The sequence below is a fragment of the Siphateles boraxobius genome, unplaced genomic scaffold (genome assembly GCF_051911475.1).
Source record: "Siphateles boraxobius isolate OS27281-9 unplaced genomic scaffold, OSU_SipBor_1 5, whole genome shotgun sequence".
Classification (NCBI taxonomy): domain Eukaryota; kingdom Metazoa; phylum Chordata; class Actinopteri; order Cypriniformes; family Leuciscidae; genus Siphateles; species Siphateles boraxobius.
The window spans coordinates 35,246,296-35,270,000 of record NW_027509141.1 but is presented as its reverse complement, the minus strand read 5'-3'; the positions used below and the strand labels follow the sequence as shown (position 1 = coordinate 35,270,000).

The 23,705-nt window shown below is 37.2% G+C and overlaps 1 protein-coding gene across 3 annotated transcripts in view; it reads right to left on the bottom strand.

The window, feature by feature from the left end:
• The window catches only part of LOC143711983 (CLIP-associating protein 1-B-like), an 81,101-nt gene that overhangs the window by 30,370 nt on the left and 27,026 nt on the right, over positions 1-23,705 (bottom strand). For 2 of the 3 annotated variants that reach the window (XM_077204219.1, XM_077204220.1), the window contains 13 exons: positions 19,931-20,059; positions 19,547-19,623; positions 19,023-19,115; positions 17,991-18,136; positions 14,523-14,658; positions 14,078-14,148; positions 12,914-12,973; positions 11,261-11,338; positions 9,449-9,616; positions 9,327-9,373; positions 8,194-8,364; positions 5,657-5,764; positions 3,400-3,549 (listed from right to left, as the gene is read on the bottom strand). In XM_077204219.1, the coding sequence (XP_077060334.1) occupies positions 3,400-3,549; positions 5,657-5,764; positions 8,194-8,364; positions 9,327-9,373; positions 9,449-9,616; positions 11,261-11,338; positions 12,914-12,973; positions 14,078-14,148; positions 14,523-14,658; positions 17,991-18,136; positions 19,023-19,115; positions 19,547-19,623; positions 19,931-20,059 (1,434 nt within the window). Of the gene's footprint in view, positions 1-277; positions 338-1,026; positions 1,135-3,399; positions 3,550-5,208; positions 5,248-5,656; positions 5,765-7,156; positions 7,178-8,193; positions 8,365-9,326; positions 9,374-9,448; positions 9,617-11,260; positions 11,339-12,913; positions 12,974-14,077; positions 14,149-14,522; positions 14,659-17,990; positions 18,137-19,022; positions 19,116-19,546; positions 19,624-19,930; positions 20,060-23,705 lie in introns of all 3 variants that reach the window. The other variant, XM_077204218.1, reaches the window with a different exon arrangement.

Sequence of the window (23,705 nt, the reverse complement as noted above, 5' to 3'; positions counted from 1 at the left end):
ATAAAATAAAATAAAGAAAAATAAAACAAAAAGTTACAATGAGGCAAAATAACTGCAGTTCACATCCAGGAAAACTGAGCAGGTTTGGTTCAGAGAGGAGTCAGTATGTAGAGCTGTGATCGTGGTCTCTAGCGCCACCCTGTGGATGAGCTCATACATGCACTGAATCATTCTGCTGAAACACACTTTAAACTGGATGTGACTGACATACACACTTCTAAACAGGTTCAGCATGATCTAGATTCTGGTGCCGTGACCCGGACCACATGCAAGTCACCTGTCAGCAGGACGTCACCCGCCGTCAGTGCGCTGGTGGAGCGAGAGTGTCTGTGGGATGCTGGGAAGGATCAGGAAGCAGGTGACACACATTTCAGAAACACAACTTTAAATGAAAGGTGACCACATCATCTGAAAACAAGAACTTTATTCTTTTAGTTCACTAGCACGCTTGGCTGAAAAATATTAAAGGGGTCATCGGATGCAAAATTCACTTTTATATGGTGTTTGCATATAAATGTGTCATCGCATTTTTTTTTCTATTCTAAAAAAGTCTAAACACTCTCAATAATCAAGCCGTTTGGATTTTCTGCCCATGACCACTGACGGACTGTCCCGTATTAGCATATTTCCCGTATTAGCATATTTCCGACTCAGCCATTTATACACTGTCTGCCAAGGCATCACTTTACTGTCTAGAGTCGACATGTCCCACAGAAGAAATGTGTGTGTGTGTAGTTACTGCTCACCATCATTTAAAGAGACATGCACCGAAACGGGTCGCTGTGAACAGAGCTGTTTCTGAGTAGGTAAAACGAGTGTTGTTTTACACAACCATTGAGGAATTTTAACCAAAGCATGTTACAAACTTTACACGAAGACCCTAAAGAATCAAACCAACTTGTGGAAAATGGACATCTGATGACCCCTTCTTTAAGTATTTTTAGTCATAACGTCCAGCCCTAGTTTAAGGGGAAATGAAAGGCAATAGAGAACCATCACTCAAGCAGAGTCTATCGGGACTCTTACCCAGAGAACTGAACCCTCGAGCCGGGCTGGTGTCTCGACTGCTCTCCCGACTGGTGTCACGACTACAGCCCTGACTCATGCTGGGCCTCGGGATACGACTGCCCCGCACTAACGCGCACACACACACACACACACACACACACGTGCACAGCAGGAGTCAGCAGCACAGGATAGAGGAAAGACATGCAGCTTGAATGAGACAGTGAGGAGGATTCGACACATATTAACAGACCAGACTGTGAAGTGCAGCTTACAATATATTAAAATTCAACTTCCCCTTTACGGAAAATCATAAAAATATGACAAAATATTATAAAAATATAGAAATAATCAAATATAAATAATAATAATCATATTGTAATATTTTATTATTTTATAATATTTCGACGATGATTCAAAATTGATGATTTTTTTGAAAGCGGAAGTTGAATTTTAATATAAATCATAATAATCATATTGTAATATTAAAATTCAACTTTCCCTTTCAAGAATATCATACAAATATGAGATAAAATATATACAAAATAATAATATATTATTAAAATTAAACTTCCCCTTTCAAGAAAATCATAAAAATATGAAATAAAATACATAATAATAATACTTTATTATTTGTTTATTTTATATTTAAATTCAACTTCCCCTTTCAAGACAATCATAAAAATATTACAAAATATATAACATCATACAAATAATAATAATATTAATATATGATAGTGATAGTAGTAGTAAACCTGTACAATTATTTAGAAATGAACAAAAAAAAACTAATAAGAAAAAAAAACATTGAACTCATTCAAAAATAATGAACAATAGAGAAAATAACATACAAATAACAAATCAAAACAATAAAGGGTTGTTTTTGTTGTTGCTCAAATCACAAACAATAGAATTTTTCCATATTAATCTTTGCAGGCCAGAAAATATAATGACACAAATATATCCACAGTAAATTATGCTCATGTATTTTCAGTAGGAATGGCAACAACATAAACACAAACTAACAGAAGAAGAGCTGCAGCTGTGTGTGTGTTCAGGTTCAAATACACTGTCAGGTAGTTTCTGTCTCATCTCTTTATATTGACTGTGAAATATTGACTGTGATCACATTAATATCCCGTCTGACAGTGACACGCAGTGATGCTCACATTGATCTGGGTCACACAAGTACAGGATTTCAGCGGCTCACGTGGATAATGTGAAATCCAGTTTAGTTGCACAGTTTCAACACACTTACCTATAGATAAATAATATACTGTAGATAAAACTAATGTTGTGTGATGAGGAGGAACAGGTGTTGCAATAGATATTTGACACGCAAATATGAAGCACTTCAATACTGAAAATTCTGTAACACTTTACAATAAGGTTTATTAGTTAACATCAGTTAACTTACAATGAGCAGTGCATTTGTTACTGTATTATTTAATCTTTGTTAATGTTAGTTAATAAAAATACAGCCGTTCATTGTTTGTTCATGTTAGTTCACAGTGCATTAACTAACGTTAACTAATACAACCTTTGATTTTAATAATGTATTAGTAAATGTTGAAATTAATTAGGGCTGTGAAACGATTAATCGCATCCAAAATAAAAGTTTGTGTTTACATAATATGTGTGTGTACTGTGTGTATAATTATTTTGTATATATATATATATATATATATATATATATATAAATACACACACATGCATGTATACATTTAAGAAATATTTGCTTATATATAATGTATATGTATGTATATATATATACACACTGTATATATATATATATATATATATACACACTGTATATATATATATATATACACTGTATATATATATATATATATATATATATATATATATATATATAATTTGTATTATATATACATATAAATATTTTATATATAAATAACAATATACGTGCATGTGTGTGTATTTATATATATATATATATATATATATATATACAAAATAATTATACACAGTACACACACATATAATTATGTAAACACAAACTTTTATTTTGGATGCGATTAATCGTGTTTAATCGTTTCACAGCCCTAAAATGAATATTAACTAGGATTAATAAATGCTGAAGTATTGTTCATTCTTAGTTCATGCTAACTAAGGTAGTTTACTAATGTTAACTGATGAACCTTATTGTAAAATGTTACAGAAAATTCCCTTTTGAAATGTGTTTTTGCTCTAAAACTGCAAACAGATTAAACAATTATTTTTTCATTTTCTTCCTTTTCAGTGCAACAAATTGAAACTTGAGTGTAAAGAAGTATTTAAAAACCATTCCAACAAGTTAGCAGTTACGTGCTTTTATAAAAGTGCATACGGCGTACCTCATTTGTACAACATGTATAAAAGTAAATGCGTTACCCTCTCGCCCGCGGCTGGGACTCGTCTCTCGACTGCAGCCTTGACTCCGCGGGATCTTACAGCGCTTGACCGACGGCGTTCCTGTGGCTCGAGGGATTCTCCCGTAGGAATGACCCAAGAGCTTCCCAGGTGAACTAGAGCGACTTCCCGCTATAACACAGATAGATTTAACTTCAACAATGTTTGGTGGCTTGATTTAATTATCAATGTTACTGTGAATATATGATAAAAGCTGATAGGGCGACACATTGAGCACAAAAACAGAAGCTTTTTGAGGCAGAGACGGTCCACTCGTACATAAATAAACGAGAGAAAACATATGGGGTCATGATATGGATTTCTTCATTATTTTAATATGTTCTTAGAAGTTCACTTATAATGTTAATTAAGTTATTTTGCACAGAAATCCATTATTTCCAACCTTTTTTCTGAGCCTCTTTCTGAAATCAAGCGGCTATCAGGAAACAATATCAACTTCCCAATGGCTATTGCACGCGCAAGTAAGTGTTTTGAAAACATTATCCATATAAAACCGTCATTTATGGCATTATGAAATCGTTTTCTTCTATTTGTGATGCAGCTGCTGTCAGATCCAGTAAAGTTTCCTGCTTCATCTATCAACAGAAGTTCCTTTATGAACTTTCCACAACACTGTGCCTCGTTTACGAAACAATCCGCTGTCAAATGCTCCGAACAAACATATAATTATCAGACGCAATCTGAGACGCCAGTAAAATAAAGCTCCGCTTGTTTCTGATGCTGGGATGTACAGAGACGCAAACGAGAAGTTTAAACTGAACGAGTCACATCGACACTAACATGAAGGCAAATGTCAGCCGTTAAGCGACTGAAAACCAGTGGGCGGGGCCTATGTCAAGTAATTATATGTCATTACGGTGTAACAACCCCACCCAGTGGCCAGAGGTGTCTTAGCCGGACATTTACTCGTAGTCGTTCCTCATCGAGTAACCATGGTAAGCCAGTGAATGATTTTATCTTTAAATATATATATTATATCTTATAATATACATTATAATATATCTTATAATATATATAACCCCACTGGGTGGGGTTGTTACACCAATTTGACGGTGGGAGAATGAAGGGACATGTTTTTAAATTGATCAAATTAAGTTTGTTGATGCATCTTTCACGCTCTATGGCAGGCAGGCTGGACATATAATTACTTGACGTGTTTAATCTTAGAGATTTTTTAAGTTATTCACGACTGCCGGCTGTGTACTGACGTTGTTCTGTGCAGTTATTTTGTACTGAAGTCTATGGGAAGTCTAGTTTGCTTTCCCCAAAAAAGAGGCGGGGACGAAATTGACAGTTACGTTCCCGGATGTGCCGGTAGTGCGTATGTAAACAATTGGTCGATGTCTTGCTTTTAGTTTTAATTTTCATTTCGGTGCTAATTTCAGTTAGTTGCAAAAGCAGCATTTCAAAATTTCAGTTAGTGTTTAAGTCTTTTCTGTAATATTTATATTTAATTACAGCTTTGTTTCAATTTAAAACATTTATTTCAAACGTTTCCGCTAACAATAACTACACTGGCTTGAAATAACTAACTGTGGGCGTTACCAAGATGGACGCCGAGTGAACTTACTCGCCTTAAAGGGACTTTCATAAAAGGGACTCTCAAAAACCGGGATAGATTATGACAGCGAAATAACACAAATGAACAGTGGCTGAACACAGACTGAATGAATGGCAGCAGTTCAGTGAACAACAGCGAGCGCCAGTCGCAGTGGATCATGCTTTCATGACGGGACACATGCAGGCGGGAATCCGTGTTTTACTCCATACCGTGAGTTTTACCCCCCACTGGATTAGCAGATCTGGATCCTTGATGCGGGACAGTGAAGAGAGTCAATGAAACTACATTTCCCATGATTCAATGCACAGGACATGCTCAACATCAGCATGATCTACCACTGACTGATGCATGAGCAATGATAAAGTGTGCTGATGTTTATGATGCGGCACACAGAGAGAAATGGAGTTCATATCTCTTCATTAAGAGGGACGTTAAGCAAAAACATAAAAAAGCCACATTATACCGGAGGATAATGTACATTACACTGCAGCCAATGAAATTAATGCATAATGTATATCTATTAATCATGGCTTATAATTTATTTATTTAATGTCTCTGTGATATTTCTATCATTTCTCTGTGAAGTTTAATTTGTTGATAAACATATTAATGATTTACTTTGTTGGCCAGAGCAGGATGATGTAACTGCAAACTCACGGTGTGATTGGGACACAGCTTTGGCTCGGCTCCTCCCCCTGCTGTCTGTCACAGAAGCTCCGCCCCCAGAAGCCTTCTCTGAACTCTGCCGTCTTGTTCGCACACGACCTGACAGAGAAAAATACAGAAACAGTAAAACGATGGATGAGCAAACTTCAAAATGTATTTAATTTATTATATTATTTTTAATATATATATATATATATATATATGAAGACCTCCGATGCAAAAGCCTCTAAAAGCCACCTCTGTTAAAAATTAGATTAATATTGAGTGAATGCTCATAGTATACGTTCATCAAATACTTTCACTTCAAACTCACTAAAATCCAGCCTCAGCCCATTCAGAAATGTCAGTACGTAGGTAGAAAACTATACATAGGAGCCTGATAAAAATGTTAATATTAAAGAAAAACGTTAGACGGGCTTAGACGCTTTTGCATCTGAAGTCTTTATATATACAGGGTTCCCACAACTTGGTTAACTTCAAATTCAAGGACCTTTCAAGGACTTTCCAGGTCCAATACTCTCAAATACAAGGACTTAATGTGGGGACAGATTTCAAGTGAGAGCAAGGTTACATCGTGTTACCTTGTAAGATACATTATTACAGTTTTGCACGCGTGAACGTCATGGCAACGTACAACACAAAGTACCTCACGCGGCAAACAACGCGTAAATACGCGCAACTAAGGTAAATCAAGCAAGCTAGTACGCATAGGCCACGAAGTGTTGGCGAAATAACACATTAATGGATCGGAGGGAATAATATGGAATTTTTGCCTGAAAACTTCTTGCACAAAATAAATTCAAGCACTTTCAAGGGCCTGTATCTATGCATGTTAATTTTCAAAAACTTTCCAGGGCCTTGACTTTTTTTTTTTTTTTTTTAGATTCACAAACTTTCAAGGATTTCAAGGACCCGTGGGAACCCTGTATATATAATTTAGTTATATATATATATATATATATAAAATTTATTTATATTTTATTTATATTAATTTATATATAACAAAATGTATTTAATTTATAATATATATATATATATATATATATATATATATATCATTTGTTATATTTTATTTATATTAAACTTCATTATTATTTAACTGTGCAAACTGATGCATACATACACAAAACACCATTACAAAACCTAAACACACGACTCCTTCTACTCAACAAACTCCGAACTGAACAGAGACGCTGTAAAGACTGACATAAACATGACCAAACTGCTTATTCAAACAGGTATATTCACATAAACACTGGATAATGTTGCATCTAAATGTTTTATGTGATTAAATGTCACATGTCTCAAATGTTGACAATTCACCTCACTGTCTAGTAGCCACACTAGCCAATGAACTACACAAATCTGAGAGTGGCATCTGTGTACGTCTCAAACAGAACATTTCAACACAAAACAGAGCGATAAAGACAGAGTAGGACAATGAGACACAAACCTGTGCACACACACACACACACACATCTTACATCTTACCCTCTACATTACCAGCGGCATCTTTGAGCAAATAAGAGCAGAAGTACAACAGCATCAGCGTGTGTTAGACAGCGGCTCGCAAACGGGTTTGGGATCATGCAGGAAGTGCCTTATTCTCTTAAACACCTTCATATGAACATCATGAACTTATGTGGAGTCTTTCAAAAATCAAGCTTGGAATAATAGATTATAATGCCTGAATTTATTATCCTAATACATAAATATATTTAAGTCAATCACATAAATAATGATTAAATAATTGAATAAAAGTAACAGTCCTTGAACACAAAAACAAAATAAAATATTGTATGTTTCATTTAGTTTGTCTGGAAATTTGTCTGCTGTCATGCATAAAATTACAATAATAAATGTACACTTTTGGACAATTCAACATTATATGATTCACTTTTATAAGACAAAAAAGGCTAAAATGTCTAACACTAGGCATTAAACTTATTATGTCTAGTGATTTTATAGGTAAACTCAATCAAAATGTATAAATTGATCATTTGTAAACTCATTATTGATGACAAATATTGATATTTTGAGGGATAAATTTTAAATAAAACGTAATAGACATTTACAGTTAATGTCCTCTCATTATATATATACACACACACACACACACACACACACTATATATATACACACACACACACATACAGTAGTCAACATTTGAAGTGGATCAAAAAAGTTAATCAAAGTTGTCCTAAGACAAGAATGGGTATTGTTCAAAATTCATATAAAACTTTGATGAAATTTTTGATCCACTTCAAATTTTGACTACTGTATATATATATATATATATATATGTGTGTGTGTGTGTGTGTGTTTATTTTTTATTTTTTTGTAATATACTATTTTAATAATTGAATTGTATTTAATTAATAATTACAAGACATTAAAAACACCCAAAAAACAGTGTCTTAAATGTCCCTTCATTACCAGATTGTTTGTCTCTCTACATCAGTATTGACTGCTCTTCATCTCTGTAAATCAGTGTGTTTTCTGTGAACATGTGTTGCTGGCTGTTTTACCCAGCGAGGCGTAGGAGCCGGGCGGCAGTGCCGTGGCAGAGATGAAGGGGGCAGCGGCGGGTACAGTGGGCATTCGTGATTTGGCACTGGCGGCAGCGTTAACATCGACATCACTGCGTGAACGCTGGAGCGAGCCTGACGAAGACGACGCGCGAGAACTCACGACTTTAGCTGAGAGAGAACAAGAGACAATTACTGTGTGTATGAACAAAAATACATCAATTTAAACTACCGGTCAAAAGTTTGAAATAATTTCTTTTATTTAAAGAAGTCTGTTCTGCTCATCAAGATTTATTTAATCAAAAAACACAGTGAAAATTGTGAAATATTATTACAATTTTAAATAGCTGTCTTCTTTGTGAATATATACTAAAATTGAATTCATTTCTGAGATCAAAACTGAATTTTCAGCATCATTACTCCAGTCTTCAGTGTCACATGATCCTTCAGAAATCAGTATAATATGATGATTTGATGCTCAAGAAACATTTATGATTATTATTAGTGATGAAAACAGTTCATATTTTTGTGGAAACCGTGATATGGTACTATTAAAAAAATTGAAGTAAGACTTACAAAGAAAATATAATTTAAAGTAATACGTTTATTTAGCAAAGACACAATAAAAAAAGACAGTAAAGACATTTATAATGTTACAAAAGATTATATTTCAAATAAATGCTGTTCTTTTGAACTTTCTTATTGATCAAAGAATCCTGAAAAAATTTATCCCAGTTTCCACGAAAATATGAGTGTTTTCAACCTTGATAATAATACAACCGTTATTAATAATTGATCACCAATAATAATGTTAGAATGAAGACTGTAATGATGCTGAAAATTCAGCTTTGGTCACAGGAAAAAAAAACATTTTACAATATATTACATAAGAAGACAGCAAATATTTCACCACTATTTTTACTGTATTTTTGATCAAATAAAGGCAGCATTGGTGAGCAGAAGAGAAGAGACTTCTTTCAACATTTAAAAATCTCAATTGTTCTTCTGACTGGTAATGTACTCAACATGACATTTAACAGATACACGAAAACAATGCTGAAAGTCTTTAATAATCTAAACAACAGTTATACAAAAGAATTAGCGCGAGAGAAAAAAAAGAGGTATATTCTTACTTCTGCTGAAGCTGCTCCCGACAGGTGTTTTAGCAGGAACAGGCCGACTACGAAAGACAAAACGAGTGAGTATGAAAGCCTCATGAACACACTAAAGAGTGTTTAAGAAAAGCGTCTCTCACTTCAGACTCTCCTGCGAGCTGGAGGACGAGCGGTCCGACTGAGGCAGAGACATGATGCTGTCCGAGCTCTTCAGGTGAGACTGGAGTGCTTTCTGATAGGTCAGTTCCAGCGCCTGAAACAGATGCTCCGCCTCCTTACTGAAGTGGGCGTGAAAACCCCAGTAACATCTGGAATAAAACCAGTGGCGTAACTTTGTTTTAAAAAGTGGGTGAGACAGAGGTGTGTGTGTGTGTGTGTGTGTGTGTGTGTGTGTGGGGAGGTTTCTAATTCAATGCTAAATTATAAATTAGATATATACAGGTGAAACTAGAAAAATTAGAATATCGTGCAAAAGTTATAATTTTGATGATTATGGCTTATGGAAAACCCAAATTCAAAATCTCAGAAAATTTGAATATTACATGAAATCAATAAAAAAAGGATTTTAAATACAGAAATGTCGGCCCTCTGAAAAGTATAATCATGCATATGTATATAGTTATATATACTAAATATATTAGTTTCACCTTTTAATTTGAATTACAGAAATACATGAACTGTTGCACGATACTAATTTTTCGAGTTTCACCTGTATGTGTACAATAACATTATGATGTCCAGCAATCGATTTAAATAGTACATTAGGTTTATTTGTCGTTTAATGAGATCTAATATATGTTGTCAGAAGTTACTGGTTCTAATCCGCACTCGTATAGTTTTTTTTCCTCATCAAAACTGAATATGTTCATCAGTGGTTGTATATCGAGCAGGGACACGTTTGTGTGCATTATGTTTTGTGATTTAACCGGAACAAATAGAGAGTCTCTGCAACGGATTGAAGCGCGCGTGCGCTGCATAATATACAACCACAGAAGAACATATTCGGTTTTGATGAGGAAAAAAAAAACTATACGAGTGCGGATTAGAACACAGAACCTCTGACACTAATGGTTTAATGGTAGATCGTTTGCCAAGCAAGTACACATGTACAATAGTCGGATCTATGTATTTATTCACGCGAAATTTCTCGCCACTGACAACATATATTAGATCTCATTAAACGACAAATTAAACCTAATGTACTATTTAAACCTAATGTACCTAATGACTTTTCATTCAAGCACTACCATTTAGTTTTTTTCTCCAAGGACTACAATCAGAAATCTCATTTATCAAACAATATCTTTCTTTATTATCTTTTAAATTTAAAAAAAAGGTAAATAAATTGTACAAATAAAGTGCAGCAGATGCAATGACTGTGCTAACTTTAACCATTGAAAGGATACTATGACAAAGATATCGCTTTCCTTATTCAAACATGAATATATGATTGACTTGAAGAATAAAAGCTTTATCATATTCTTGGATATTTATATGAGCAATATCACGCTCATAGCCATGCATAATGCCTCTATATCTGTATCAAACGGACTGCAGGGTTAATTTTGTGTGGAAAGATTGTTTTATCATAAAATTAAACATTTATTTCCCATATATTGCCTTCATTAATTCAAGCAGTTTTCAAGTACTTCTTCATAAAAATGGGTTTTCCAGGATTTAAATTTCAAATTCAAGTACTTCAAGCACCTTTTATGAACCCTGATAAAATGATCAAAACATTCACTCAGATTGCAGCCAGCAGACAAAATAATATTGCAGCAATAAAAGCCATTTGAAACTGAGAGAGAAGTTTGATGCACAGCATATCAATGACGATATTGATATCAGCCAATATTTGCATTTATTTTATCAGTGCCAGTAGTGTACGATATTTGAAGTAGATTATATTAGAGCTTATTTTATTCGTATCGCACATATGAAGAATCGCTCACTTTCTCGCAACTGATCTGGCCTCAGAGTCGGCATCATGAACTCCTTTCTTAATGGTTTCCATCAGAACAGCGATGTTCCTGAAGAGAAGAGAAGATAAAAACGACTTTTAGTGTGATAAAAACAGCGAGTCCATTCAACCGAGCAGCCGAATCTCCACAACAGCAGAACATGAGCTCAAATCAATGAACCGGCTGTCCCTGCAGACCTCCTGAAACACGATTCTCCATCCATTAACCTAGAAGTGCTGGCCAAGCCGATCAGACATCGCCATGCCGAACATATGCAGGATTATCAAGGACGTCACTGTGATTCTGATGAGCTCATGAAGGCTTGTGACCCTTTATAAGATGATCCTCTCCTGAGAATCCAGATAGTCATTGTATTGCCATCGGGTTTCATAAATGGGGCAGAACAAGTGATTGCTCAAAGTCAAGAGTGAAGTCGATTTGAAACTGAAAATGTTTGTTAAGCTACAATCCATTTAAAGGTCCCATATTGTACAACTTTCTGAAGTTTTATTTTAGGTTTTGATGTCCTTAAGAATATATATTTGCGGTATAAGTACCAAAAACCATGTCAATATATTTTTACAGGTCCTTTCTGAGGAGCTCTGTCAAGAACAGCTCGATTTTGGCCTGTCTACTTAATATTCATGAGCCTCTCTTCTGATTGGCCTGTTGTTTTCTAAGTGACCCACCATTGGTGACTGAGTAGTTCTGACATCACAAACATACGGAAGTCACAACATCTCGTGAAAAGGCACAGCTACTTTATGCAGGCTGTGTGCATTTGTCTGTGACTCGACTGTTTTGAAACTTATATGGTAGTTTCATAGACCCTAGACCTCTGTTATCATGAAAAAAGCTAGAAAATTTCAGTTTTGAAAATATAGGACCTTTAATATAGATAAACCACAACTAAAACAGTTATCAACAAAAAGTAGCTTTTCAGTAGGGTACTGAGTTTTGTGAACTGGATCAAATGATTAATTGAAAAAAAATCGACTCTAAAGAACCCGTTCATTTAGATGATTCGGTTTAATGAACTAGTTCAACCAAATGATTCAGTGATAATCAGATTTTAGGAGGCATTAAAAGACATGCATTTATACTAAATACCATCAATACAATTTTTTTGAATGTATTCAACTGATTAAGTATGTAACTGAGAAACAGCATTTTTTTATGAAATATCTATTTGACTATCACTTCATATGAGTCATTATTAATGGAGTGACATAAAATGCTACACAATGAGTTATGACTCCAGTGAATCACTGAATCATATGAAAAGCTTCACTATAATAAAACATTACTTGACTGTATTTGATTCACTCACTTGGTTGTACGATAACAAAAAAGTAGCTAAATGTACCATGTCCAATTTGTGAATGAATTGTTCTTTTGAGTCGGATATCTTAAATGATTCATTAGATCCGGTTCGTTAAACTCAGTGGTTATTATTATAATTTAAATGAATAACGCTTCAGTTGCCATTAATTGTAATTTCAAGGAAAAGAGCAACCAACTACATTAATTAAAACATCTTCATTTGTGTTTCACAAAAGAAAGAGAGTCATACGTGTTTGGAACAGCATGAGAGTGAGTAAATGATGATGGATGCTTGGGTGAACGATCTCTCTCATTGCTCACCTCTCTAGAGAATGAGTCTGCCATTCCTGAAGCAGAAGATCTAAAAACTCATAACAGCGTCTGTAAGTCAAAGAACAGGTTCAGATCAGAGAGAATGTGTTAATGTGTGTGTGTGTGAGTGAGTGAGTGAGTTTGTCCGTGTGTTTGAGAGTATGTGCATGTGTGTGTCTGCGTGTGTGTGAGTGCGTGTGTGTGAGTGCATGTGTGAGTTTGTGCGTGCGTGAGTGTGTGTGTCTGCATATGTGTGAGTACGTGCGTGTGAGTGCGTGTGTGTGTGTGAGTGAGTGAGTTTGTGCGTGTGTTTGAGAGTTCGTGCGTGTGTGTGTGTGTGTGTATGAGCGTGTCTACGTGTGTGTGAGTGCGTGTGTGTGAGTGCATGTGTGAGTTTGTGCGTGCGTGAGTGTGTGTGTCTGCGTATGTGTGAGTACGTGCGTGTGAGTGCGTGTGTGTGTGTGAGTGAGTGAGTTTGTGCGTGTGTTTGAGAGTTCGTGCGTGTGTGTGTGTGTGTGTGTGTATGAGCGTGTCTACGTGTGTGTGAGTGCGTTAGTGAGTGTGTGTGTGAGTTTGAGCATGCGTGAGTTTTTGTGTGTGTGTGGGCGTATGTCTGCGTGTGTGTGAGTGGTGCATGTGTGAGTGCGTGCGTGCGTGCGAGTGTGTGCATGTGTGTGAGTGAGTGAGTTTGTGCGTGTGTTTGAGAGTTTGTGCGTGTGTGTGGGTGTGTGTGTATGAGCGTGTCTACGTGTGTGTGAGTGCGTTAGTGAGTGTGTGTGTGAGTTTGAGCATGCGTGAGTTTTTGTGTGTGTGTGGGCGTATGTCTGCGTGTGTGTGAGTGGTGCATGTGTGAGTGCGTGCGTGCGTGCGAGTGTGTGCATGTATGTGAGTGAGTGAGTTTGTGCGTGTGTTTGAGAGTTTGTGCGTGTGTGTGGGTGTGTGTGTATGAGCGTGTCTACGTGTGTGTGAGTGCGTTAGTGAGTGTGTGTGTGAGTTTGAGCATGCGTGAGTGTTTGTGTGTGTGTGTGGGCGTATGTCTGCGTGTGTGTGAGTGCATGGTGGAGTGCCTGCGAGTGTGTGCGTCTGTGTGTGTGCGAGAGAGTATGTGTGTGCGCGAGTGCGTGCGAGTGTGTGCGTGTATTTAAGCGTGTATGTGTGTGTGTGTGTCCTCACCGTCTGACGGCCACAGATTTAGACGTGCAGTTGCTGGTCATGATGGGAATCAGACGTGGATAGTGAGTGTGCTGATAAAGAAACAAACACATCACGGAGATTTACTACAACAACACATACATTCACATATATGTGTAATATCAGGATATTATGATTGAATCGGCGAGAATCTAAAATGTAAAGTGTATTTCAGAATTATTATATACATGAAACTGATTTTGACTGATCAGGACTGGAGAATGATTCAATAGGAAGCAGTCTGGGATGTTTTTAACTGACGGCTCATCAAACCCACAGTGAATAAGTGGCGGATACCAGACGAGACAGAACAAACATGCAGATCAATGCTATTGATTATGTTTGCAGCTCTGAATCCAACATTACGCCTGGCTGCACGTTACACAGAACATCAGCTACTGATATATGTGTGTGTGTGTGTACATACTCGTATAATGAGACGGATCGCCGCCATTCCGGATGTGGCCATAACTCTAGCGCTGTTGGGCACGAGGTTGAGTAACGTTGGCATGATGTTCTCGGCTCCGTGATCGAATTTATTCCTCAACACAGATGACAGGTGCCTGATAGAGACGCATCAGAGATCAGACTAACACAGAACACTTCAAACCTGTTTCAAAACCTAGTGAACCACCTATGTAGGGAGCATTTTGAGACTGCTGCCTTCTAAGACACTAAACCTAATTTTAGCCAAAGCATTGCATGTACAGGGGTATCAAGTAACGAAGTACACATACTTTTTACGAATTTTAGACGAATTTTTACTTCAACTCCTTACATTTTCATGCAATTATCTGTACTTTCTACTCCTTGCATTTTAAAAATAGCCTTGTTACTCCTATTTCATTTCGGCTTGTCATCGTTCAAAAAACAAAACAAAAAAACTATCCAGATAAATCACGCCATCCGGAGAGAGTGAATTTGATTGTGGTTGGATGAGAAGTATAAACATATACCATTCCGACACCCTATTGGTTTATACACGATCCATCACACCTACACATGTAAAACACATATATACTTCTTTAATGTATTTGCATTGTACTAAAATGCATTAATTTTCAATGGACATATATGCGGCTGAAACAGGCAGCCTAGTGGATCCCAAATTTTTCAACATTAACATTTTAATATAACATTATAGTCATTATGGCCTTCAGAGAAATGTTTTTTGAGGAGGTGGTAGTCCACTATAGGCCCCTGTGGCGCCGCCAAAGGTTTTGTCCTTAAAGCATTATTTTCCTTACATTATTTTTACTCTTATACTCTAAGTAGTTTTGAAACCAGTACTTTTACTTGAGTAAAAAGCTTGAGTTGATACTTCAACTTCTACAGAAGTCTTTTTAAACCCTAGTATCTATATTTCTCCCTAGTAATGAATGTGAATACTTTTGACACCTTTTTGTATCCTTTGAAGAGGCTTTTGCATTATGTTACCCAATATGTGTTTATTTTATGCTTATTAGAGCATCATATCATTAACTAAGGTAGTTGACTATGTAGACAGTGAGGTAGGTTTTGGGCCGGAGTCCGTCAGTGTATTCATGCACACTTTATGCCTTCACGCTCTCTGCCTCATCATGAAGTGAACCAGATCTTATACTGTTGGAATCCATCCAATGTTTGAAACCAGACCACTTAAACTAATTGATTCTTTTGATTAAAGTAAGTCTGTCAGCACCACTCAGCACTCAGTCTATCTTCAACTAGAACTGTACACTGTATACCAGCAACTGCGTCAACTCATAGAGAAATGTGGTAGGTTACGGTACATTTAAACACTATCAGTGGACAGGATTGCTTTACATCACAGAAAACAATCAAAAGGAGATGAAGTACTTTTAAGTATTTTTCTAAAAACAAACTTATTTTATTAATTTAAAGGTGGGGTATGTGATTTCTTTTTTGACCATTTTTTCAAAATCACTTGAAATCCTATTCCTGACCCACTTGCTGGCTGTAAATTAGAAGCACTGAAATGAAAATAAAGCAATTTAATCATCTGTGGAACGGGCAGGACTCGAAAAACTCCAGCCAATCATTTTCAAGACCGTCTAGAATCATTGGATAGAGAATGCGTCACTCAAACGGTCTTACCATGCCCCCCTCCCCCCACCCCCCTCGCGCGTGTGTCCCGTTCGTGCGCATACTCAAAGCTCGTGACCCAGTCACAGGAAGTGCAAGTCGCCCCGGTACAGAGAGAGAGAGAGAGAGAGAGAGAGAGAGAGAGAGAGAGAAGGAGAAGGTATAGTTGCTTCCGTTTGGAGAATGTCAGACAAGACACCATCACAGAAAAGGAAATCTATTTTCGAGAGAGCAATTGCGAACAAAACGGGCGAAAGAGAAAGGTCTAAAACAAGGGTCATTCTAGGCGATGCTTTTCAATGTTGGCGGCAACTGAAGGAGCAGGAAGGACTACCAACAGATGCGGCTGTGGCATTTTTTCTGCTTGACAGGTGAGAAGCCGATTAACTTGTAGTATTTACTACTAATCAGGGAACTGTCTTTACTGACGATATGCACACGAGAATTGTAGCTGTTCAAACGTTATAGCCCAGCCATATGTAGAACTAGCTAGCTAAACAACCTGTTTGGGGAGGAAGCGGATGTGAGCGTTTGTGTTTATGTATGGGCATCTGAGTTTTCGCTCGTGCTTGATTGCGCGTCCATTTTTTTCGAATGGGTGGAGTCAGAGCCAGCGTTGGAGGAGAAGTAGGTAGGACCTTATGAGTTGTGTATTTTCAAAATCTGCCGGCCGTTTTGCAAATCACATACCCCACCTTTAATTTAAATATATTTTTAAATATTATATGTAAATATTATTCAATTTTATTGATACTTTTCATTATTGCAGGAACATTAGGTGTTAATTTAAAATATTTTAAACATTAAATACAAATATATTTATATATAATATCTATATAATGCAATATTTTATAAACGTCACATATGAATGTAAATGTATAAATATTATATAAATATAATTAAATATTTTATTGACACTTTTTAGAATTGCAGGATTTTTTTGTATTAATTTAATACAATTTAAACATTATATATGAATATAAAAAAAAAAATATATATATATATATATATATATTATAATGTATATAAATACAATTCAATACTTTTATTGATACTTTTCAGTATTGCAAGAGGTTAAAGTGTTAATGGAATATATATTAATGATTATATATATATATATATATATGAATATAAATATATAAATATTATATATAAATACATTTCAATACTTTTATTGATACTTTCACGTATAGTTGAAATTTTAAGTGTTAAATACATTTTAGAAATTATATATATGAATATAAATATGTACATATTATATACAAATAGAATTTTATATATTTTTTGATACTTTTTGTTATTGCAGGAACTTTATATGTTAATATTTGATATTTTAAACATTATATTTGAATATAAATATTATATATAAATATGATTCAATATTTTTATTGATATTTTTCATCATTGCGAGAATTTTAAGTGTTAATTAAATATATATTTAAACATATATGAATATATAATACATCAAAAAAAGTCTGCTATTCTTTATTTTATTTATTTAACCAGGTGAGTCCCATTGAGATGTCTGCCAAGACAGGCACCAGCATATAAAAAAATACAAACACATAGGTACAGACAAATAACACAGAAGACTAGTAAGCTAACATTTCATAAAATCGTTTTAAATAATTTTTACAGTCTAAGAGCATTTACATATTAAGGCATCTGCCTCTAAGTCTTTCATTTTAGCTTGCTTCCTAAGTCTTTAGCTTGCTCCCTAACCCAGTCTAATAGACCTGCCATTCTATATTATGAAAAATTGCTTTTGTTCCGTTGTTTTGTATAAAAGCATGAATGTAAAAGTCCTCACCCCAGTGTGATACAGGCCTCACGCACCACCTGCGAGCGCAGATCTTTGGCCGAGAGCTTGAACGAGCCCTCGAGGAGCCGTAACTGCTGGGAAAAGCCGTCGTAGTCGCTCGCGCCGGCCAACAGCAGAGAACGCACTTTCTTCAGCTGCAAACCAAACAATACATGAACTACGCTCACACATATACTTGACTTTCAGCACTCCTGACAAGCTGACTTTACGCTTTCCTGCTTCTTAAACAATAGAATAAATGGACAAACTATTGATTTGAGTTTAAATGATTTGGATAATATGTAAGATGAGAAACAGTTAGGCTATATAGGAAATAGTGGACAATACTGCTTTAAAGGCATAGTTCACCCAAAAATTTAAATTCTGTCAGTATTTACTCTCCCTCATGTTGTTCAACTCCGTAAGACCTTCGTTCATCTTCAGAACACGAATTAAGATATTTCTGATTAAATCTGAGAGCTGGATCACTCCTCCATAGGCTTCTAAAAGTTATTTAAGACATCGTTAAAATAGTCCAAGTGACTACAGTGGCTTAACAATAAGTTTATAATGAGTTCACTAGTTTAACAGCGCAGCGCTTCTGTGTTGTACGTCACACTTAGGCTCACTATTGGCCGACGCTGGTCATGTGTGTGATGCGTGTACAACACAGAAGCGCTGCGCTGTTACACTAGTGAACTCACTCGAGGCCCACAGAGAAGGAAATCAATAGTTGAAATAAAGTCGTTATTTTTGTTTGTTTTTGCGAGAAAAAAAAAGTATTCTCGTCGCTTGATAAACTTAAGATTGAGCCACTGTAGTCACTTGGACTATTTTAACGATGTCTTTTTTTGGGGGGGAACAAGTTTAAATCACTTAGAAGCCTATGGAGGAGTGATCCAGCTCACAGATTTAATCAAAAATATCTTAATTTGTGTTCCGAAGATGAACGAAGGTCTTACGGGGTTGAACAATCAAGTATTCCAGAGAGATGGTTAATAATCAGGTGTTTTATTCCATAATAAATGTGAAATGACTCACTGCAGCCACTCGCTGTTCCCAATCATGTTTGTCATCGGAGAGAATTTCTCGGATCTTGTTCATGGAGTCCTCGAGCTCTCGAGAGGAGTATATCTGTGAGTCAAACAACAGCGTCATCAAACCCACTGAAATCTGGCGTCTCTCCAGAGATCTCTAATGGAAAAGCCATTGAACCGAGAGTCCTCTCACACCGGCACAGGACGTCCAAACAGATGCTCCACACAACAGATAAACGTGCCGTTGATGATTCCTAGTAGTTTTGTTTAAAGAGAGCTACAAACGAGAGAGTTCTCTACTAAAAATGAACAAACTAACATCAGTATCTACAGTAATATCAAGATTGCTTAAAAAGTTCAGAGACCTATTTTCCATTTAATTTAATAAACATTATAAATGTCTTTACTGTCACTATTGATCAACTGAATGCAGAATTAAGTATTAATTTCTGACCCCAAACATTTGAATAATAAAGTTTGATTGACAGCTCAGTGGTTGACGCAATAGCATTAGTATTTCTGACTCGCCTGTACGGTCGGCACATCTTCAAAGGCTCGGATGAAGTCTTCTTCATCGACAGCTCCGGCACCAGAGCTCTCTTTACCTGAGGAGACGAGAAGCAACAAGTACACTGTTTTTATGCCATATCCCAAAAAGTGTATAAAAATAGGCGTTCCATCCAATTAAGATCTTTTATTACTTTTATTACAAACAACACTGGAATCGGCCATTCAGAAGGCCAAACCTATCAGTTTCATAAGAATAACATAAATGATTGTGCTTCAGGCGACCCGAGTTCGAGTCCCGGCTCCCTCTCTCTTCACTCTCTGTCTAGCTACTGTCCTATTCAATAAAAAGGCTAAAACACCAAAATTAATTAAATAACATAAACCCCTGAAACTGCTTCTGACCTGAGCTCTTGGCGCTGGAAGCGGAGCTCGGCCTGCGCAGGGATCCCGTTCGACGCACCGATGACGCTCCTTTAGAGGACGACGAGGAACGCCCTCCATCCGCCGAATCTTCATCCTCGATGTTCTTATCTGAGGAACGACAGAGAAATCCCTCATTTAAAGCTAGCCAACTTTCTGAAACTCTCTTCGCACCCTGATAGCAATCAATAATAAAAGTGGTCTAAATATTAAAAAGTGTTTTTAAGACGAGACTGGAACACCAGCGATGAAGAACGATTATTCTTGCTGCACCACATGATTTGATATGTTCAGTTGAACATCCTGATAATGTGTGTGTGTGTGTGTGTGTGTGTGTGTGTGTGTGTGTGTGTGTGTGTGTGTGTGTGTGTGTGTGTGTGTGTGTGTGTGTGTGTGTGTGTGTGTGTGTGTGTGTGTGTGTGTGTGTGTGTGTAGCTCTGAAGGACAGCAGCTCCTTTGCTCAGGAAAAACCCTGCGTGGACGGATGATTCCCTTCCAGAGAGGGAACGAGCACCAAGATCTGCCAGACCAGCAATCAATCGCCATGAATTATTTATGCACACACACGTGCGTGCGCGCACACGCGCGCACACACACACACACACACACACATACACACACACACACACACACACACACCTCAACCTTATTCATCATGCATTAATGTCAACACCTCTTTCCCACAATCCTTCACTGTGGATGGTCTAATACGCTCTGAACTACTCCAGAAACCACCGGGGAAAATAAACACACACACACACTTATCCAGCTATCTATACGAGGACATACCACAAACATCTAATGTCTTATATAAATAAACAGACTAACGCAAACCCTTGACTGACCCCTAAAAGAAAAGTATGCAACCATTAATACACTCAAAAACTGCTACCAAAAGGATTTTTCATCAAAGTGCAAACTACAACCAATTCTACACCAAGAAAAAGCATTTTCAGCCCTTTAAACCCTCACAAACCCCCTCTGAATTTGTACATTTTCACTCACGTTATTTTATGTTTTTATCAAGCAGTTTTCCTTGCAGAGACTATTGAGAGGTTCCATAACGCAGGTTGTGAAGGCAAAACCTCACACACACACACACACACACACACACACGGTCTACATGCAGCATTTAATCACAGTTATCAGATTTCACACACACACACACACACACACACACACACACACACACAGCGCAGAGACAGACAGATGTGAGCTGCTATCATTCCTCCTGACCTACAGATCTCCTGTCTGTCAGTCTGACACTCATGCAGTGGACAGTGAGACACTTACTGTGTGTGTGTGTGTGTGTGTGTGTGTGTGTGTGTGTGTGTGTGTGTGTGTGTGTGTGTGTGTCTGACGCTCATGCAGTGGACAGTGAGACACTTACAGGCACAGATCCTCCGACACACCAGCTTCCTCAACATATCGTCACGCTTTCCCACGCTGCCTCATTCTGACACAGCCTCCACCGGCAGCTCGACCCCTCCCTGCCTCCGTGTGAGTGTGAGTGTGTGTGTGTAAACTGGAGGATGGTGGGCTGATCTATTACTGATGAAGCCCCGCCCACAGATCACTGGGTGGAGGCGAGCAGGGGGAGGGGCCAAGCACACGGGCTGCGTTCACAATGAAATTCTAGCATACTGCATACTACAAGCATACTGCATACTAGGCAAGGCAAGGCAAGTTTATTTATATAGCACATTTCATACACAATGGTAATTCAAAGTGCTTTACATAGAAGAAATTAAAATAATCAAAAGAAATCAGAATAATTAAAACAGTTTAGAATAAAAGATAAAATACAGAAATCAGAATAATTAAAACATAAAATAAAATACAGTGCAAACAGTCGGACGAACAGTGGCACAGTGCTCATTCAGTAAATGCACAGCTAAACAGATGTGTTTTGAGTCTGGATTTGAATGTGACTACTGTAGGAGCACATCTGATCTCTTCTGGAAGCTGGTTCCAGCTGCGGCTGGCATAGTAGCTAAAAGCAGACTCGCCATGCTTAGAGTGAACCCTTGGTATTTCTAGCCGATGTGATCCTAATGATCTGAGTGATCTGTTGGGTTTATATTCAGTGAGCATATCTGCAATGTATTGAGGTCCTAGGCCATTGAATGATTTATATACCAGTAATAATACTTTAAAATCAATCCTAAATGTAACTGGCAGCCAGTGTAAAGACCTGAGGACTGGTGTGATGTGTTCATATTTTCTGGTTCTGCTCAGAATCCTAGCAGCAGCGTTCTGTATGAGCTGCAACTGTCTTATGGTCTTTTTGGGAAGGCCAGTGAGAAGTCCATTACAATAATCCACCCTACTGGTGATGAAAGCATGCACAAGTTTTTCTAAGTCTTGACTGGAAACAAAGCATCTAATTCTTGCAATATTTTTCAGGTGATAATATGCTGATTTAGTTATTGCTTTGACATGACTACTGAAACTAAGGTCTGACTCCAGAGACACACCCAGATTCCTGACTTGATTTTTAGTTGTTTGACCCCTAGACTGAAGGTATGCGTTCACCTTGAGAACTTCATCTTTGTTTCCAAACGCAATGACTTCAGTTTTGTCTTTGTTTAACTGAAGAAAGTTTTGGCACATCCAATTGTTTACTTCATCAATGCATTGGCAAAGGGAGTCAATGGGGCTGTAATCGTTAGGCGATAGGGATAAGTAGAGCTGTGTGTCGTCTGCATAGCTATGGTAAGCGATTTGGTTCTTTCTCATTATTTGGCTCATTGGGAGCATGTACAGGTTGAATAGGAGTGGCGCAAGAATTGAGCCTTGAGGGACTCCGCATGTCATGGATGTCCACTCAGACTTATGGTCTCCTATACTCACATAATAACCTCTGCCTCCTAAGTATGACCTGAACCATTTTAGGACTATCCCAGAAAGCCCGACCCAGTTTTCCAGCCTGTCAAGAAGTATTTTGTGATCGACAGTGTCAAATGCAGCACTGAGGTCGAGTAGTACCAGCACTGATAATTTGCCTGTATCAGTATTTAAGCGAATATCATTTATTATCTTTATGAGCGCGGTCTCTGTACTGTGGTGCGGTCGGAAACCAGATTGAAAATGGTCAAAGTATCCATTCGAGCTTAAGAATTTGTTCAGCTGATTGAAGACAACTTTTTCAATGATCTTGCCTATGAAAGGAAGATTTGAGATCGGTCTATAGTTGTTTAATATGGTCTTATCCAGATTGCTCTTTTTCAGGAGGGGCTTGACAACAGCAGTTTTCAGGGAGGTCGGAAAACTCCCAGAGAGAAGTGAGGCATTTACCACTTCTAGGAGATCTGCTTCTAAGCTGTGTAACACATTTTTGAAAAAAGATGTGGGAAGTGCATCAAGGGCGCAGGTTGATGTTTTTAGTTGCTGTACGGTTTCTTCCAAAATTTTGCCATCAATTTCTTCGAAATCAGACATAGTGGCTACTTTCTCGTGCTGTTGTTTGATCTGCCTGACCCCAGCGCAACTCAAGGATGAGCTGATCACCTTTCTGATATTATTGATTTTCTCAGAGAAGAAAGAAGCAAACTCACTGCACTTTCTCACTGAGAGCATTTCACTGGGAATCTGGCTTGGGGGGTTTGTCAGTCTCTCTACAGTTGCAAAAAGAGTGCGCGTGTTGTTTATATTGCTGTTTATAATATTCGAGAAAAAAGTCTGTCTAGCTTTGCTTAGTTCCTTATTGAAAGCATGGATGCTGTCTTTGTAGATGTTATAATGGACTACAAGTTTT